The 15,004-nt window shown below is 39.0% G+C and overlaps 1 protein-coding gene across 2 annotated transcripts; it reads left to right on the forward strand.

Moving 5' to 3' along the window:
• The first annotated feature begins 1,818 nt into the window (after positions 1-1,818).
• Positions 1,819-14,042, forward strand: hnrnpl (heterogeneous nuclear ribonucleoprotein L). Of its 2 annotated transcripts, XM_014986418.2 has the most exons (14): positions 1,819-2,135; positions 3,676-3,794; positions 3,966-4,203; positions 4,942-5,027; positions 5,154-5,250; positions 5,831-5,903; positions 10,769-10,804; positions 11,083-11,151; positions 11,249-11,499; positions 12,343-12,464; positions 12,559-12,760; positions 12,864-12,921; positions 13,528-13,623; positions 13,706-14,042. In XM_014986418.2, the coding sequence occupies exons 1-14, from the start codon at positions 2,052-2,054 to the stop codon at positions 13,762-13,764; spliced, it is 1,590 nt and encodes a 529-aa protein (XP_014841904.1). In that variant the 5' UTR covers positions 1,819-2,051; the 3' UTR covers positions 13,765-14,042. The 2 variants fall into 2 exon arrangements, with proteins under 2 accessions (XP_014841904.1, XP_014841905.1); XM_014986419.2 differs by lacking the exon at positions 10,769-10,804.
• Positions 14,043-15,004: the final 962 nt, after the last annotated feature.

Consider the following 15,004-nt stretch of genomic DNA (forward strand, 5'->3'; position numbering starts at 1 on the left):
GGGAAGACAAGCCCCTACATGGGATGTACCACCGACAAATAACTGAAGTGGCTGATATCAGGAAATCCTACCAATGGCTGGAAAAAGCTGGACTCAAGGACAGCACAGAGGCCCTCATCCTGGCTGCACAGGAACAGATAGATAGATAGATAGATAGATAGATAGATAGATAGATAGATAGATAGATAGATAGATAGATATTAACCAAGAAATCATTACTGATATAATTTTTTTTATAAAAGTATTACTGATTGCACTTTAAAAATGAGGTAACTTTATGTTATTAAAGGTAAAGTTTAAACAGTAATGATTTCTTGGTTAATGTCAAGTTGTCATAACAAAGACATTTTGAATAATGTCAACTTTGTATTAAAAGTGTCATAATTTACCGAATGACGCTTTATGAGAACAGTCATAAATATTCATGAAGGCTTATTCATGTTCATGCCATGTGTTATGCCATGTTTATGACAGTGTCATGACAGTCTTATTCACCTCCCTTCAAATAAAGTGTTACCGAAGGTTTTTCATGTTGTTTTTTTCTCTGAAAAAACACACCAGCAATAAATCTCAGGCTCTGAAAGGAGTGAAGGGATTATTTAAAACCACAAGGGGGCGTCTTACACTAAAGACTGAGGATGAAAGAAAATTAAACCTAACCATAATTATACATGGAGACTCCACTCCATGTATGGGAAGCACTGTGCTGCCATGACGCTGTGACATAATTCAGGATAACAGCCCACAGAAAGTTCCTAGGGGGTGTAGCCACCATGAACTGTTGCCTTGCATTTTAATATACAATTTGATCACTATGTTGTTTTATGCAACCACTTCACATGATCAGTTCAGCTTTACTGCTATTTTAAGTTGATTCTTTTTTCAAACACATTAGAGAAAATTGAAAAGTGGAAAATTCTGTTTTCATTTTTGTAATTTTACAACTTTTTAAAAAAATAAGTAGTTCATAGTTAAGTAAGGGACTTGAAAGACAATAAATATGGTTGAAAACTAGATGATTTTTTTGCAAGAAAAGTGGTTCTGAGTGGTGGTTTCGCTGAAGGCTGAGCAGCTCTGTTTATGTAGAGATCACAGTTGAAGTTGACACAAATTAAAAAGAATTTATCTGTGCACATTGGCAAGGAGTTGGTAATTATTCTATGGCTGTATGTCCGATTGTTATTTAAATTGTCATTATTACAATTATGTTTCCATAGATTTTTCTTGTCTTATGAGTTAGTTTGTAACCATTTTGTCTATGTAATATAATTTATTTGTTGGCTCTTTAGCACAGTATGTCGAACAGAAAAACAGAAACATGAATATTATAACATGGTTTTAATTAAAATTTTTTGATAATTAGGGCATTGTAAATAAGTCATCGCATCGAGAACATTGCAGAGACATCTGGCTACTGTGGAGATTGCCAGCCATCCTCTGCACACTGCCATCAAGAGTCAGGAAACCGGGGTCAGTGGGAGGCTGAATAATGAGACAATAATGAGACAAAAATTGCCAGAGATGACCTGACTCATATCATCTGGAAATTAAGCGGCTTTCTTCACTATTAAAGACATATTTGGCACCCAAAATGTATGTTTATGGCAGTGACATGGTAAGAGAACGGGTACCTTACTCTTGTTAGTACATTTGAAGAAATCAACACCCGGCTTATGCACCGTTTGAAAGAGTCCTGATTGCCTTCCCGGTTGACAAATGGTGCACACCCTTCTGGCTTCGCGTCCACTCATTGACAGTGCAAGGTAGCCAATGGGAATTCAGCGCTCAATGTAACACAGTTCTGTTGCGTTCACTGATCAGTATGAGCTTTTTAACAGGCACCTTTTAGAAGTGTCACATCATTTAAAATGCTGCTAAGATGAATACAAACATTCTTTGACAAAGGTGGAATCTAAACACCATGAGAAAACATTGTTTAATTATTCCAGGGTCAATTCTGGTTGAAGAATAAAACCAAACGTTTGGTAGAACGTTTATTTTCTTAACACCACTGAAATGCAGCACCAGCCCGGTAAAGTGGACAGGACAACATGGCTGCTGCTGCGTCCCGATACTACGGCGAAGGCGGCAGAGCGACAAAAAGACAGAAAACTGAAGAAGGCGGAATGACAACGGTGGGTTTTCATCGTTGCCTTTGAAGCGAATGCATCAATGAGCTGAACTATTATAGTTTTGCGTTGTCTTAGAAAGTAATTGAGCATTAAAAACGTTATAAATCGGGCGCTAGCTAAAACGAAAATGCTAGCAGGCGTTAGCTTGCTTAGCTACTTCACACATAGGAATGGAGTTTACATCGGCGCGTGCCCGAAAAGCTGCTCAGCTGCTTCATTTAAACATCGCGTTGAAGCAGGACAGCTTAAATATTATATTCATTGACAAAGAAAGACTCGTCAAAGAAATGACTAATGTCAGTGCTCATGAAAATAAAAGCTTGTCAGATGTTGGCCAAATTAGGACAAGCTTCAGAACCAAATAAGTGGGAAAAATTATCCCTCTGAGACAAAAACATCTCTATATCCAATGCATAATGAATGAATTAATTTACTACCTACTTAATTTCAATACAAAAAACAGCATTAATAATTTAAAACATCCGCTGGATGCATTTTAATCGTTTTGTACATAGAATCAGTTGTTGCATTGTGAACCTACATGTTTTTAACATGAATGGATTCTGCCAGATCCTTGGAAAGCGAGTCTGAATCTAGAACTTAGTTCAAAATTATTCTTAAAGCTAAATTGTTGCCTCAAAGTTACTTAGGCTTTGAAAATATAATGCTGATTTATTCCCTAAAATGGTTCTTGTTCTCAGCTGACTGATTTGGCTCTGGTTCGACCATCTTTGGGTCTGTTGGACAGGCTTGTTCCTCTTCTATAATAAACAGTTCCGACCAAAACACGAGGAATTTGTTGATGTTTTCACTGGAAAGAGCAATAAAATAACTGCCAAATGACACCAAGTTAATGTGTGTGTGGGGCAAAATGAAGACTGTTGAAAAGTTGCCATTGTGGTGTATTTTATATACCTTGAATTTATAATAATAGACTCATAATTTCAAAATAAAAAATATCTGGTATTGTTTTGAAATGTTAATTTTTAAAATAAAATGTCTACCTTTTAATTAATGTTGCACATTGACTAACTTTTATTCAATCTTATGCTCAGTTTTGTAACCTTGTTCTATATTTTCACAAATGGAAACAGCAACAGAGAACGTTCTTCTTAAAGATTTTCATTTTCAGCATAAACATTAGAATTGAAATTTTAAATTTAATTAGCAGCTATTTCCTAGTTTTGTGTAAAAATCAAACTTTGTGTGGCTAAATAAGCACCTGTTCACATATCAAATCATTTAATTTGAAAACTACTGTTGACATAAAAAAAAAAGTACTCTTCACTTAAGTGGATTCCCAAAGCTTCAGCAGTATGTTGAGGCTTTGCTGCTGACATGAATGTGAGGGGAAAAAAACTGTTGGTATTTTGCATCTGTTTACATTACAAAACTACATTGTTTTTGTGCCATGTAGTTAACTTTAATTTTCTAAATAAAATTGTCAAAACGGATTGCAGCTTTCTGACCTGCACCCAGTGACCTGGTGATTCCATATTTTGGCTGCTGGATGATTTTCATCAGTACTATTTTCCCTTTGTAGGAAAATTATGAAGACCCTCACAAGCCGCTGCCGTCTCCTGTGGTGCACATCAGGGGACTGGTTGATGGTGTGATGGAGGCTGACCTGGTGGAGGCGCTACAGGAGTTTGGGACAATTAGGTAACAATAGATGTTCCTACATATTAACTGGAGCCACGGACGTTTTCTTACTTCCAAGCTTAAGAGCTTTATATGTTCTTATCTTTACGGGATGTTTGAAGCTTTAACACGTTGATGAAACAAAACTCCCACAGAGATTGTAAGTGCCTTTTTATTTTCTTTTTCTTTCAGCTATGTTGTGATGATGCCCAAGAAGCGGCAGGCGCTGGTGGAGTATGAGGACATGAACGGCTCCTGTAACGCTGTGACTTACGCAGCTGAAAACCAGGTTTACATCGCAGCCCACCCCGCCTTCATCAACTACTCCACCAGTCAGAAAATTTCTCGGCCGGGAGACTCGGACGACACTCGGAGCGTCAACAACGTGCTGCTGCTCACAATCTTGAACCCTATCTATCCCATCACCACGGTAACCTGCACCCAGAGGTTTAGTAGTATTTAGTGCTGTATGGCAAGTTACAACTTTATTTAACTTTACAAATTCAGTCAGTCACAAACTTGTTTTTACTTGTAATCCACAATTAAAACAGAGTTAAAAGAATTATATTCTATTGTTCCTTTCTTGTTTAAAGCAGTTTGTTGTAGTTCTACCTTTGAATCCCACACCACTATTTGTTTCCTAAAACTTTCTGAACTGGCAGAATGAAAGTGAATATCTGGATTTTTTTTTATACATTTGAAATAGTTCAGTTTGACTTTTTACATTCCTTAATAGAGTTGAATTAAAAATCATTTGTATATGCTTTTTGGTATTTAAACTGTAGTATCGTAATTCATGCGTGGATTTTATGTCCATATATAGAAAATGCCTTTGCATATAATAGTTCATGTAGTATATAACTTCACACAGTTGAGCTGTGATGGATTTCTATAACTTTTTACTACATGTTGTTCCATTTCTACTAAATGTTTGATTTAATGTCCAGGGATTGAAAAAAAAAAAAAACTGTCAGAAAATGGCAGAGAAATCCTACAACTAAACCTAAAATTATTCACACCCCGGGTTCCAAGTGTTTCAACCAAGAGGTTTGGTTCTGATGGGAAAATGAGATAATGCCAAAACATGTTTCCATGCCAACAATGATTTCTCACTTAAGGTTTTTTATCATGAGAGCCTTACTACCTAAACATGTTTTGTGTCCTACAGGATGTCCTCTACACTATTTGTAACAACTGCGGGCCTGTACAGAGGATCGTGATCTTCAGAAAGAATGGTGTTCAGGCTATGGTTGAATATCCTTTACAAGCATCAACTTTTTTTTTTGGCGACATTCTTTTATAAACTTTCCACAGCAGGGTAACATCGTGTTTCTACATCATATTTGAACGTCTCTTTAGGCCTTAACTTGAAGGTCCCATGTTTGATTCGGTCCAGAGTGCCCAGAGGGCCAAAGCCTCTTTGAATGGAGCCGACATCTATTCTGGCTGTTGCACTCTGAAAATTGAATATGCAAAGGTATGTGTGTGTTACGAGCTGCGTTTCCACTGACCATATAATTGCGCAGTTTGACATTTTGCTGTTTCCATTTGCTGAATGGAAACAGCAATTTCAAAAAGTGATCTTGTTTGTTGATAATAAGTGATGGCGATAGGATATGGTGGTGTTTTGGCCACATTGAAAATGGATTACTGTGCAAAACTGCAATGGAAACACTTTCTTTGCTTCGCGCGATTACCAGCCGCATGTTACTGCTGCCGCAAACCACAAAGAAGAAGACAGGAAGTAGTAAGAGGATCATGTTTTTTAATAACTTATCGTGTTGTTAAAAAAACAACAAGATAATCGTTTACTTCACACAAAGCAAACGATAAATATGTTTTCTTCGTGTGAAGCAAACATATTCACGTACGATTTTAATGGAAACACTGCAACTGCTACTTGGATTTTTTTCGACATTGACAGCATTTTGCCAAAATTTTGCGCACATTTATAATGGAAACGCAGTTGCTGCCCAACTACCTCTTGCAAATGGTGAATAACAAGTCGCTAACCCAATGTCTGATGTCCATGTTTGTTATTCCTTCCTGTCCAACAGCCCGCACGCCTTAACGTCTTCAAGAACGACCAGGACACATGGGATTACACCAACCCCAACCTGAGTGGCCAAGGTAACGTGTGTTCCCCAAACAATCCCTCTCCATTATTTTCTTCCTCTTCTTCTTTCATGTCACTACACAGGACGGTTGAGGGTTCTCCGCCTCGGGGGGGTATTGCCTTCGTTCACAAAGGATTGTCTCACCATGCAGTACAGCTCGGTGCTCAAAGGCAGTATTCCCACGACGCCGTCAGTCCTTATGTATTTTCTCACCACACAGCAGGTGCAAAGTAAGGGCATGAGGAGCTGCCTGGGGGCAGCGTGCATTCTAGACTCATGCATGTGGAAAATATGGAGCACCCATTCTAGCAGTAGAAGAAGATGCACCACATGTCACACAGGATCACGGTCCCTGTAGAGCATGTCACAGCTGCACTATCTCACGTCCTTGCTTACTTTAATCCAGGTACCATAATGCAGCGTCACACCTGGTAGCATTCTTTCAAGCATAGTGGAGATTTTGTAAAAAAGTGAAAGTAAGACTTATTAATAAAGGCCCCATGAAATGATACTGCAGCTCTCAAGTTTGAGCAGAATCAGAAGGTTCAACTTGGTTTGATACAATGTTGAAATAAAATAAGATTCTCACTCAAATAACTCTGTTAGTAATTCTAATTACTAGAATCCATGGCCACGTATTTCATGGGACCTTTAACAGAAAATGTACAGTTTGTACAAGACATGAGAAAGAAAAACTTTTGTAGGAGATGGAGATCAGTTTTGTTGATCTATTGGCAGGCTTATCATGAAAAATTGTATTGGATGATAAATTGTCCCAGAAATTATTGCAAAAAAATGGTAATGTTGTTTTGAGACCATTTTCAAGTAATGTATTCATAAAGGCTTAATGATGAAAGTTATCCATCTCAAAGACTAACAAAAGTTTAATTTTGTACAGAATACCTGGAAAAGAAATATATTTTATGTATCCAAAAGAAAACAGACAACACAAACAACAGAAACCACAGATAAAATGGACTTAAAATTGCCCTTCAAAAAAATGTATAATCAGAATGAAAATTAATCAAGTTCCTTTTATTTTTTCATAGGATTAATTGCATATCTACCTTTTTTTTTTAATTCTTAGGACAAAAAAATCCAAAAAAGTATCAGTTTTTCATAGTCAGCAGCTTTGACTCAAACAGGAACATAGCGAGGCTCATTCAGCTGTTTCTTACTGTGTCCTACTTTTTGTGCTTCCTAACAACCCAGAGGTACTCCTTGTGTCCTTACTCCATAACCTCATACAGGCTTCCCATGACTTTGCAAGCAGACACAGCGACCTTCACAGCTCCGACATATCAGCAACAACAGATATGCTCTATGGCACACATGGGGCACAGTGGGGCATCAAATACTGGAACACAACCTCAACTCAGTACTCCATCATCATCCACATCTTCACCAGCCGACCTGGGAGTCATGTCATGTTTTTTTGTTTTTTTTTCTCCTTCAGTGGCGGAAAGTCGCCACGTATTGAGTTTAGAGGGACAGAAATAACTCCCCAGGTCGCCAAACAAAACACCTCGCATATCCACCACAGTCCGACGCTGATAGATTGATAAGCACCTCCGGCAGCTCTGTTACTGGCGCAGCACATTTCATCTCCAGAAACCCCCTGAGGAGTCACAACACATTGATGATGGGGGCAGGAGTCACACTCTTGGATTTTTTTTTTTGTTTCTTTGTGAAAAAAAAAAAAAACTAAAACAAAAAAAAAACAAAACACAAGCACAGGGAGCAACAGAGGATTTCAGACACACTCAGTCCGGCCAGGGAACAGACGACTACACATACTGGGGCGGTTTGCTCTCTCAAATGACACTACACCTCATCTCTACCTCCCTCCGCCGAACACACGACCGCACATCGAGCTGAGAATCCAAGGCAACACGCAGCCGAGCCGCCACGACAGCACATCTTCACGCAGATATTCCAGACGACTCATTATCAAGCACTAAATGCTTTCACTTTGCAAGAGGTGACAGCTTTCAAAGCAGATAAATAAAGCAAGTACCCACTTTTACACGAGAAGAAATACCCACAGTGGGGCCCTAACGAAGACACAACATCAGACACCTGTCAAGCATACAAGCACTGAGGCAAACAGATTCCAAATCCTTTTCCAAAGCTTTCCACAGTTATGGACTCTGGTGTTCTGTTTTCCCCTGTTCCTTATTCCCCCTTTTTCCCCTCCTCTCTGTGCTGTTCTTATGTTGTTTCTGCGTTTTTTTTTCTTTTTCTTTTTTTTTGCACTGGCCCATAGTGACGCCTCTAATGCCTCCCGTGTGATGCAGGTTTGGCTCAATGTGTCTGTGGACTGACAGCCTACTCTGAAAGTGGCGCATTTGCCCTGCTTTGTGATCAGAGCACGGTAAGATGGAAATGAGCCTCTAATGGTAACTTTGAATACGCAGCGGCACCGATTGTAAAGTCAACACTGGAAGCCCGTGGATGCACTTTTTGGTCTGGAGGTGGGATGCAAGGATGGAAAGAAGCAACTAAAGACTGAGGAGGAGGATTGAGTTGAGGCTGGAGTCAGAGGTTGGAAGGTAGCATCCTTGCTGAAGACTGCCCCCTACCTGCCCACTGTGTCCTATGCTCCCTATGTGGTGCTGTAAGTACTTAATGAATGAATGAATGATCTAATAGTTCAATGTTTATGATGTACTACATGAATTCTGCTTCTACTCTATTTTACATTCGACTACATTCTCTGGTAGTCATGAACCATCTGTTATTTCTCATGATGTTGCTTTGATAAAAGGAAGTGATGCATTTATTTCTGACATCTGAACTGAACTATTGTTTTAACTTTTCAATCTGTTCAATGGAGTCCTGGGATCTAACAATAAGTTATTAGCTGCTGTGTAGTTGAAACGGTTGATACTGATTTAGAAGCATGCTGAAGCAGAACTTTACTTTCTACTTGGGTAATTTTGATTATGCCATTGCACTGCCACTTACATTTTAACCCTTATAATGTAATCTGCAAAGTCTTTAATTTCAGTTATGTTCATCTTTATAAATTAGAATATTATTGAAAGCCAAATGTATTTCTATAACCGAATCCAAAAGGTGAAAATTCATTACTCATAGAGTGACATATTTCAAGTGTTTACTTCTGTTTGTGTTGTGATTTCTAGCTAATGAAAACCAAACTCTCTGAAAGAGCCACAGAAGAAACTGGCTGTTTGGAGAGCTTCATTAAAGAGGGAAAGGGAGGTAGAAAAGGGTGAACAAGCAACAGGGATAACTTCAAGTTTGAAGCAAAGCCCATTGAAGAGGTTTGGGGAAATTCACTGGAGGCATTATTCAACAGCCACACAAAAGTCTTAACATCAGAAGAGTTTATCAGGGCTAAGGAGGAGAAGAACGGAATCGTTGCTCAGTGGTCCAAAGTTCTCTGCAGATGAAAATACACATTTTTTTTGGATTTAGTTCAGAAATCATTATCGCAGAGTGAAGAGGTACAGAAGGCAAGCTGCCTGAAGTTTCCACAGTCAGGGATGGTTTGAGGTTCCATGTCATCTGTGGTGGTGGTCCACTGGGGTTTATCAAGTCCACGGTCAACACAGTCATCTACCAGGAAATGCTGCTGACCAGCTTTACAGTGCAATGTCATTTCCCAGCAGAACATGGCACTGGCCCACATATATCTATACCTGCCATAATCACCAAGCTGTCACCTTTGCTGATTAGACAGAAAACTGTCTGGACCTGAACTCCACAGGGACTCTGTGGAGCATTGACAAGTGGAAGATAAAAGACTAGAACCGAAAGTGAAGAAAGCAAACTGGGCTTCCTCAGCACCTCATCACAACCACATTCCTATAACCTCCACATTGAAGCAAAGCAAGTACGGACCAAGTATAGAGCGCATAAACCATGCATGGATATAGTTTTCAGTAGGCCCACTTCTTTGTTAGTACCTTGTTATTGCAGGGGGCTAAACCCACTTTGGTCTTCAGAACTGTCTTTTTTCTAATTCTCTCTGAGATTGTGGTCCACATTGACATTATAGTTTTGTGTCAAATTTACTCCAGATTTGTGAACTCTCAGCAGCAAACACCCATTATATGAGCTCCTTCTCAGTGCAGCTCTGGTAACAATCTTGATAAAGGGTTGATGGGTAAATACTGAAGGTGGAAGAGTTGTTAAAGGGGCAGAGGCCCAATTTCAAGTCTAGTGTAGTGCTGTACGGTTAGCAGAAAGCATCCTGAGACTTTGATGTAAGCAGCAATCTGTAATCTTTTCAGGTTTTGCAACCAAATCAGAACCTGACTTCTCAATTCTTTTTTTTTTAATCAATTTGTAATGATATATAGTTTTTTTCCTGTTAGTTTTTGGGATGAAAAGTTCTTCTATAAAGTGGCTTGAAAATAATACAGCCAAATTTAAATTTGTGTCTAACTGACACACACAGATGCTCCTCTTAATACAAATGACTACAAATTTTTGTCAGAAATTTTTATGAATATAATGATGTTTAAACTTAAACTTAAAGCGGCAGGCATTCCTCCATTGTGTTAAATTTTCAAGTCAGAGCTCAAGTCCAAATGAAGTCACAAGTTTTTAGTAATTTTTTTTTTTTTTTTTTTTTCCAGACTAAATGTCAGGGTTTGATTTTTGAAGAATGTGATGCTTTTTATTTTCAATTCTCGTGTGTTTTCCTTCTGTCTCATCCGGGTTGTAAAAGCTGTTTTAGTTTCTAATAAAATGGCAGGAGCCGCTTGTGGCACTGAGCCGTACGATCTCTTTCTGATCTGTCACGTTCACATGCCTGCGTTGCTTTGATATCATTTTCTGGTGTGTTTAGTGTTACCAATTGAATACGCTGTGTATTTGGATTTGACATGTGTATGTGTACTTGCACAGATGCAGATGGTGAAGGCAATTGGAACATATCACAAGGTGTGTTTGTGTTTATATCGGGATGATTAAGGACCCCATTTAGTGAATGCTTTGAAAGCTACGGCCACTTCTAAATAAAAAAATCTCCATTATGTTCAGCCTAAATGAACAGACGAAGCCTGCCAAACCTTTTATTATATTTTATTTGTTTTAAGAGGTCAGCTTCCTCTGTTGCATGCACTTCACTAAGTCGTCTCATAGCATGCGATAGGCCAAGTGAAGCATCTGTGCTGCATGCAGCACAAGTTGTTTGATGGGAACATTTTGACCATTTTCAGATCCTAACGCCAACCCCAACAAGCGCCAGAGGCAGCCCGCTCTCCTGGGAGACCACCCACCTGATTATGGTATTTGTCTCTGAGAAATTCATATTATGAAGTGTAAAACAATAGTTCCCACTGTCAAACTTTGCCTTTGACGTTTTCTTTTTCGTCTGTACTACAGGAGGTCCACAAGGAGGATATCATAGCTATAACGACGACACGTACGGCCCCCCTCCTCCTCATCGCATGGGGATGGGCATGGGGGGCCGGGGCCGTGGGAGCCAGCGCTACGGCGCAGGATACGGGCCGCCTCCGCCCGAGTACGGCCCCCACGCCGACTCCCCTGTCCTGATGGTGTACGGCCTGGAGCCATCCAAGATCAATGCCGACAGAGTTTTTAACATCTTTTGTCTCTATGGCAACATCGAGAGGGTGAGTGTAATGCTGCTTAAACCCTCCTGGGCATTTATGGGGTTTTTAAACGTACCTGGAGTGTTGTCCTGATTGTTTCATGCGTTTTTGAGAAATTCCTTAATCTCCCGTGGCAACCATTCAGCTGTGCAAAACTCCTAGGTGAACTGAGTGCCACCTTCGAGGCACAGCTCCTCCTCGGAGCTGCAGTTTCCAAGCTTCCCCCTCTCTGTGACTCCACCCACTCAGCTCCTCCAGACTAGCCAGCAGCAATTGGCAAACACCTGGTGGAACTGCGCATTTACTGAGTTTATTATACAAACTACTTCTCAGTGCAATGCTGGTGTAAACATTGACAGAAGGTTAATAGAGGGGCGATGTTGTGATGACATCCTAAAGGTGGAGCGTCAGAAAGAGCAGGAATATTTAAAGAGACAGAGGCCCAATTTCAAGGTAGTAAATTACAAAGTCTCGTTTCTTTTAAGTCATATTTGATATATAAACATTTTTGTAACAACTGAAGTTAACAGTTACTTGATTTTGTTATAAAATGGCACCATGTTCCTCTAAAATACATAACACTGCCCCTTAATGAAAATGTAAGACATCTTTACAGCGTCACAGAAAATCAGAGTAAATAATATAACTTTATCTAAAAGGATTTATTTTAAAGAGAAAGCCAAAAATATTCTTGCTGCAAAATATGTTCAAGTGTAGCATATTTTGGAGATTATTATTATTTTTCCAATTACCATGATGGTTACATTATGACAAGAGTTCACCTTGAGCATAGAATCAGCAAATGACTATTGTCTTTTTATTTTTGTAACTTTTTCTTTTTGGTTTTATTCTCTCCATCTTCAGGTGAAGTTCATGAAAAGTAAACCTGGAGCAGCGATGGTAGAGATGGGAGACTGCTACTCTGTGGACCGAGCCATCAGTCACCTCAACAACACCTTCCTGTTTGGACAGAAGCTCAATGTTTGGTAAAGGCTGCTGCCCAGACACATTTCCACACTGCAGCGCAGATTAAGAGTTTCAAAGAGTTGAAAGAGCCGATGCCTCTCTCTCTGCCTGCAGCGTGTCCAAGCAGCAGGCCATCGTACCAGGACAGAGTTACCAGTTGGAGGATAACACCAGCAGCTTTAAAGACTTCCACGGATCTCGGAACAACCGCTTCGCCTCCCCAGAGCAAGCGGCTAAAAACCGAATCCAGCACCCCAGCAACGTGCTGCACTTCTTCAATGCCCAGCCGGAGATCACAGAGGAGACATTCTTCCAAGTGAGAAAAACCTCAAAACAGGAGTTCTCCCTCTGCCGAATAAAACGAGGCTAACGTCACCGCTGCAGGTATCGCACTAACCGAGTCTGCTTTCTCTTCCCAGATATGCGAGGAACTGGGAATTAAAAGTCCTACGAGTATTAAGCTCTTTACTGGAAAGAGTGAGTATTGTTGCTGTCTGTAGGTCTGGGTTAGATTTCAGTATTTAATCTCTTCCTGCTGTGTGTGTTCCTTTTTTATTGCTGTATTGGTTTTCATCATGATCCTTGATAACGGTGTTTTTTGTTGTTGTTTTGCTTCTAAATGTCAACATTTCTCCCATTTCCTCTTTTGCAAGTTATATCGATAGACAAGAGACTAATTAGTGATCAGTTTTTGAGACATAAATATCCTTTTAGTAAAAAGTGTTTCCATTGCAGTTTTGTGAAATAAACCAATTTCGATGCGACCAAAAAACACACCTCAACTTAGCACCGAAATGTTTTAGCAAAAATTGGGATTTTTTTCTGAAATTACAGTGTTTTCATTTTTATTAAGCAAATTTATTTTCAAAATATCAAGTTGAGCAATTATATATATGGTTAATGGAAACGCAGCTACAGCTCCTTATTTTAACCTTGATTTTCTAGAGACGAAAACAAAACACAGCGAAGCTCAGAGAGTAAAGACTTTTATCTATAAAATTATTTATTTGCAATGAAATTCAAACCCAGCCCTGGGTTTTGAAATTCTTCTCTGATTTCAAACCATCCACCTGTCATTTACAGGTGAGCGCAGTTCGTCTGGGCTGTTGGAGTGGGAATCCATCAACGACGCCATGGAAGCGCTAGCTATGGTAAACCATTACCAGATGAAAAATCCCAGTAAGTTCTCTTTTCTCTTCATTCTCCAGTTCAGTTCTACTCGACAGAGAAGCTTGAATGTTGTTTTCCTTCTGTCTCCTAGGTGGGCCTTATCCTTACACACTCAAGCTGTGTTTCTCAACCACACACCCTTCCAACTAATCCGCTCTCCTTCATTTCTATTGTTTTTTTGCAATGGATGGCACACTTATTTCGTCATGTTCTGTTGGAGCACTGTTGACTAAAACTAGGATTTATGTGCTTTACAAAATCTATCTTAAATTATACCTTCTCCTGTTTGTATTAATTTTTACTTCAGCTGTTTTTTTTGTTTTGTTTGTTTTGTTTTCAATAAGTTGTTAATTTTGTATATTCACAGTACTAAACTTGACCCGCACCCCCATGTATCTGGTTTATAAATAAAGTGATGTTACCAATAATGTAATGATTTCTGGTGTGTTCTTTAAACTAAAACTTTGATTTCTACTGCACTGCAGTGTTGATATTATACAATAGGTAACAGTCGGATGCGTTCATCCTTCTTTTACAGTATATATGTGTGTGTGTGTGTGTGTGTGTGTGTGTGTGTGTATATATATATATATATATATATATATATATATATATATATATAAAGATCTCTCTCTCTCTTTATAGATCAGGCAGGAAAAAGTTCATATTCATGAAAGTTGTAAGCAATGTGCATATATACTGCAAAGTAACAAACGGTGATCATTTGACCAGTTCGCTGTTAGAATATAATTAGTTATTCATGGGATAATAGAAATTCATAGTGTATCATTATGTTGCAGTTGCTTGTAATTTACACAAGATGGCACCAGATACCAGTTCATTTGCTGCTTGGTCAGCTGACATCTGTGTCTGCAGTCGTATTATAGACATTTCATTGAATCAGTTGCTTCCAATAAATGGAGAGTTGAAGGGCAAATAAGTTGCTAAATATAAAACATCATGGATAAATAACTGATGGTTTTGAGGACAATTAAATACATCATTGCTGCGAACAAAGATTATGCGAGAAGAACCATGCAGAAATTTTTAGAATAAATTAACTTTATTTCCATTTTAGTTTTTATAAGTGGGTATGTAGTGACAGTCAGATTTTTATATGTAGAAATCATAGGCTTCATTATTATTCTGTGCTTTAATTTTTTGTTTGTTTGTTTTGCAGCGCCACACAGTTGCTGCGCGCAGCCGCACAGAGATCAGGAAGACCGGTTCCTTAAAGCTGTGCCAATCTAGTCTTTCTGGCGCTTATTTTTTTTTAAAAATCATCAAAACGTAAAGTCTACAGAAAGAATTTCTTAGCAGAGAGCATCCATCCTCATTTTTTCATCAGTTTGAACCTCTGAGCTTATCGTGTTCCTCTAGCAACTAAGAA

Source organism: Poecilia mexicana, unplaced genomic scaffold (genome assembly GCF_051168715.1).
Source record: "Poecilia mexicana isolate PSO_F unplaced genomic scaffold, ASM5116871v1 scaffold_14, whole genome shotgun sequence".
NCBI lineage: Eukaryota > Metazoa > Chordata > Actinopteri > Cyprinodontiformes > Poeciliidae > Poecilia > Poecilia mexicana.

Coding starts and splice junctions, on each gene's coding strand:
- hnrnpl (XM_014986418.2), top strand. CDS start 2,052: ATGGCTGCTGCTGCGTCCCGATACTACGGCGAAGGCGGCAGAGCGACA. Junction 4,204..4,941: donor CTATCTATCCCATCACCACG/GTAACCTGCACC, acceptor TGTGTCCTACAG/GATGTCCTCTACACTATTTG. Junction 5,251..5,830: donor TGAAAATTGAATATGCAAAG/GTATGTGTGTGT, acceptor CCTGTCCAACAG/CCCGCACGCCTTAACGTCTT.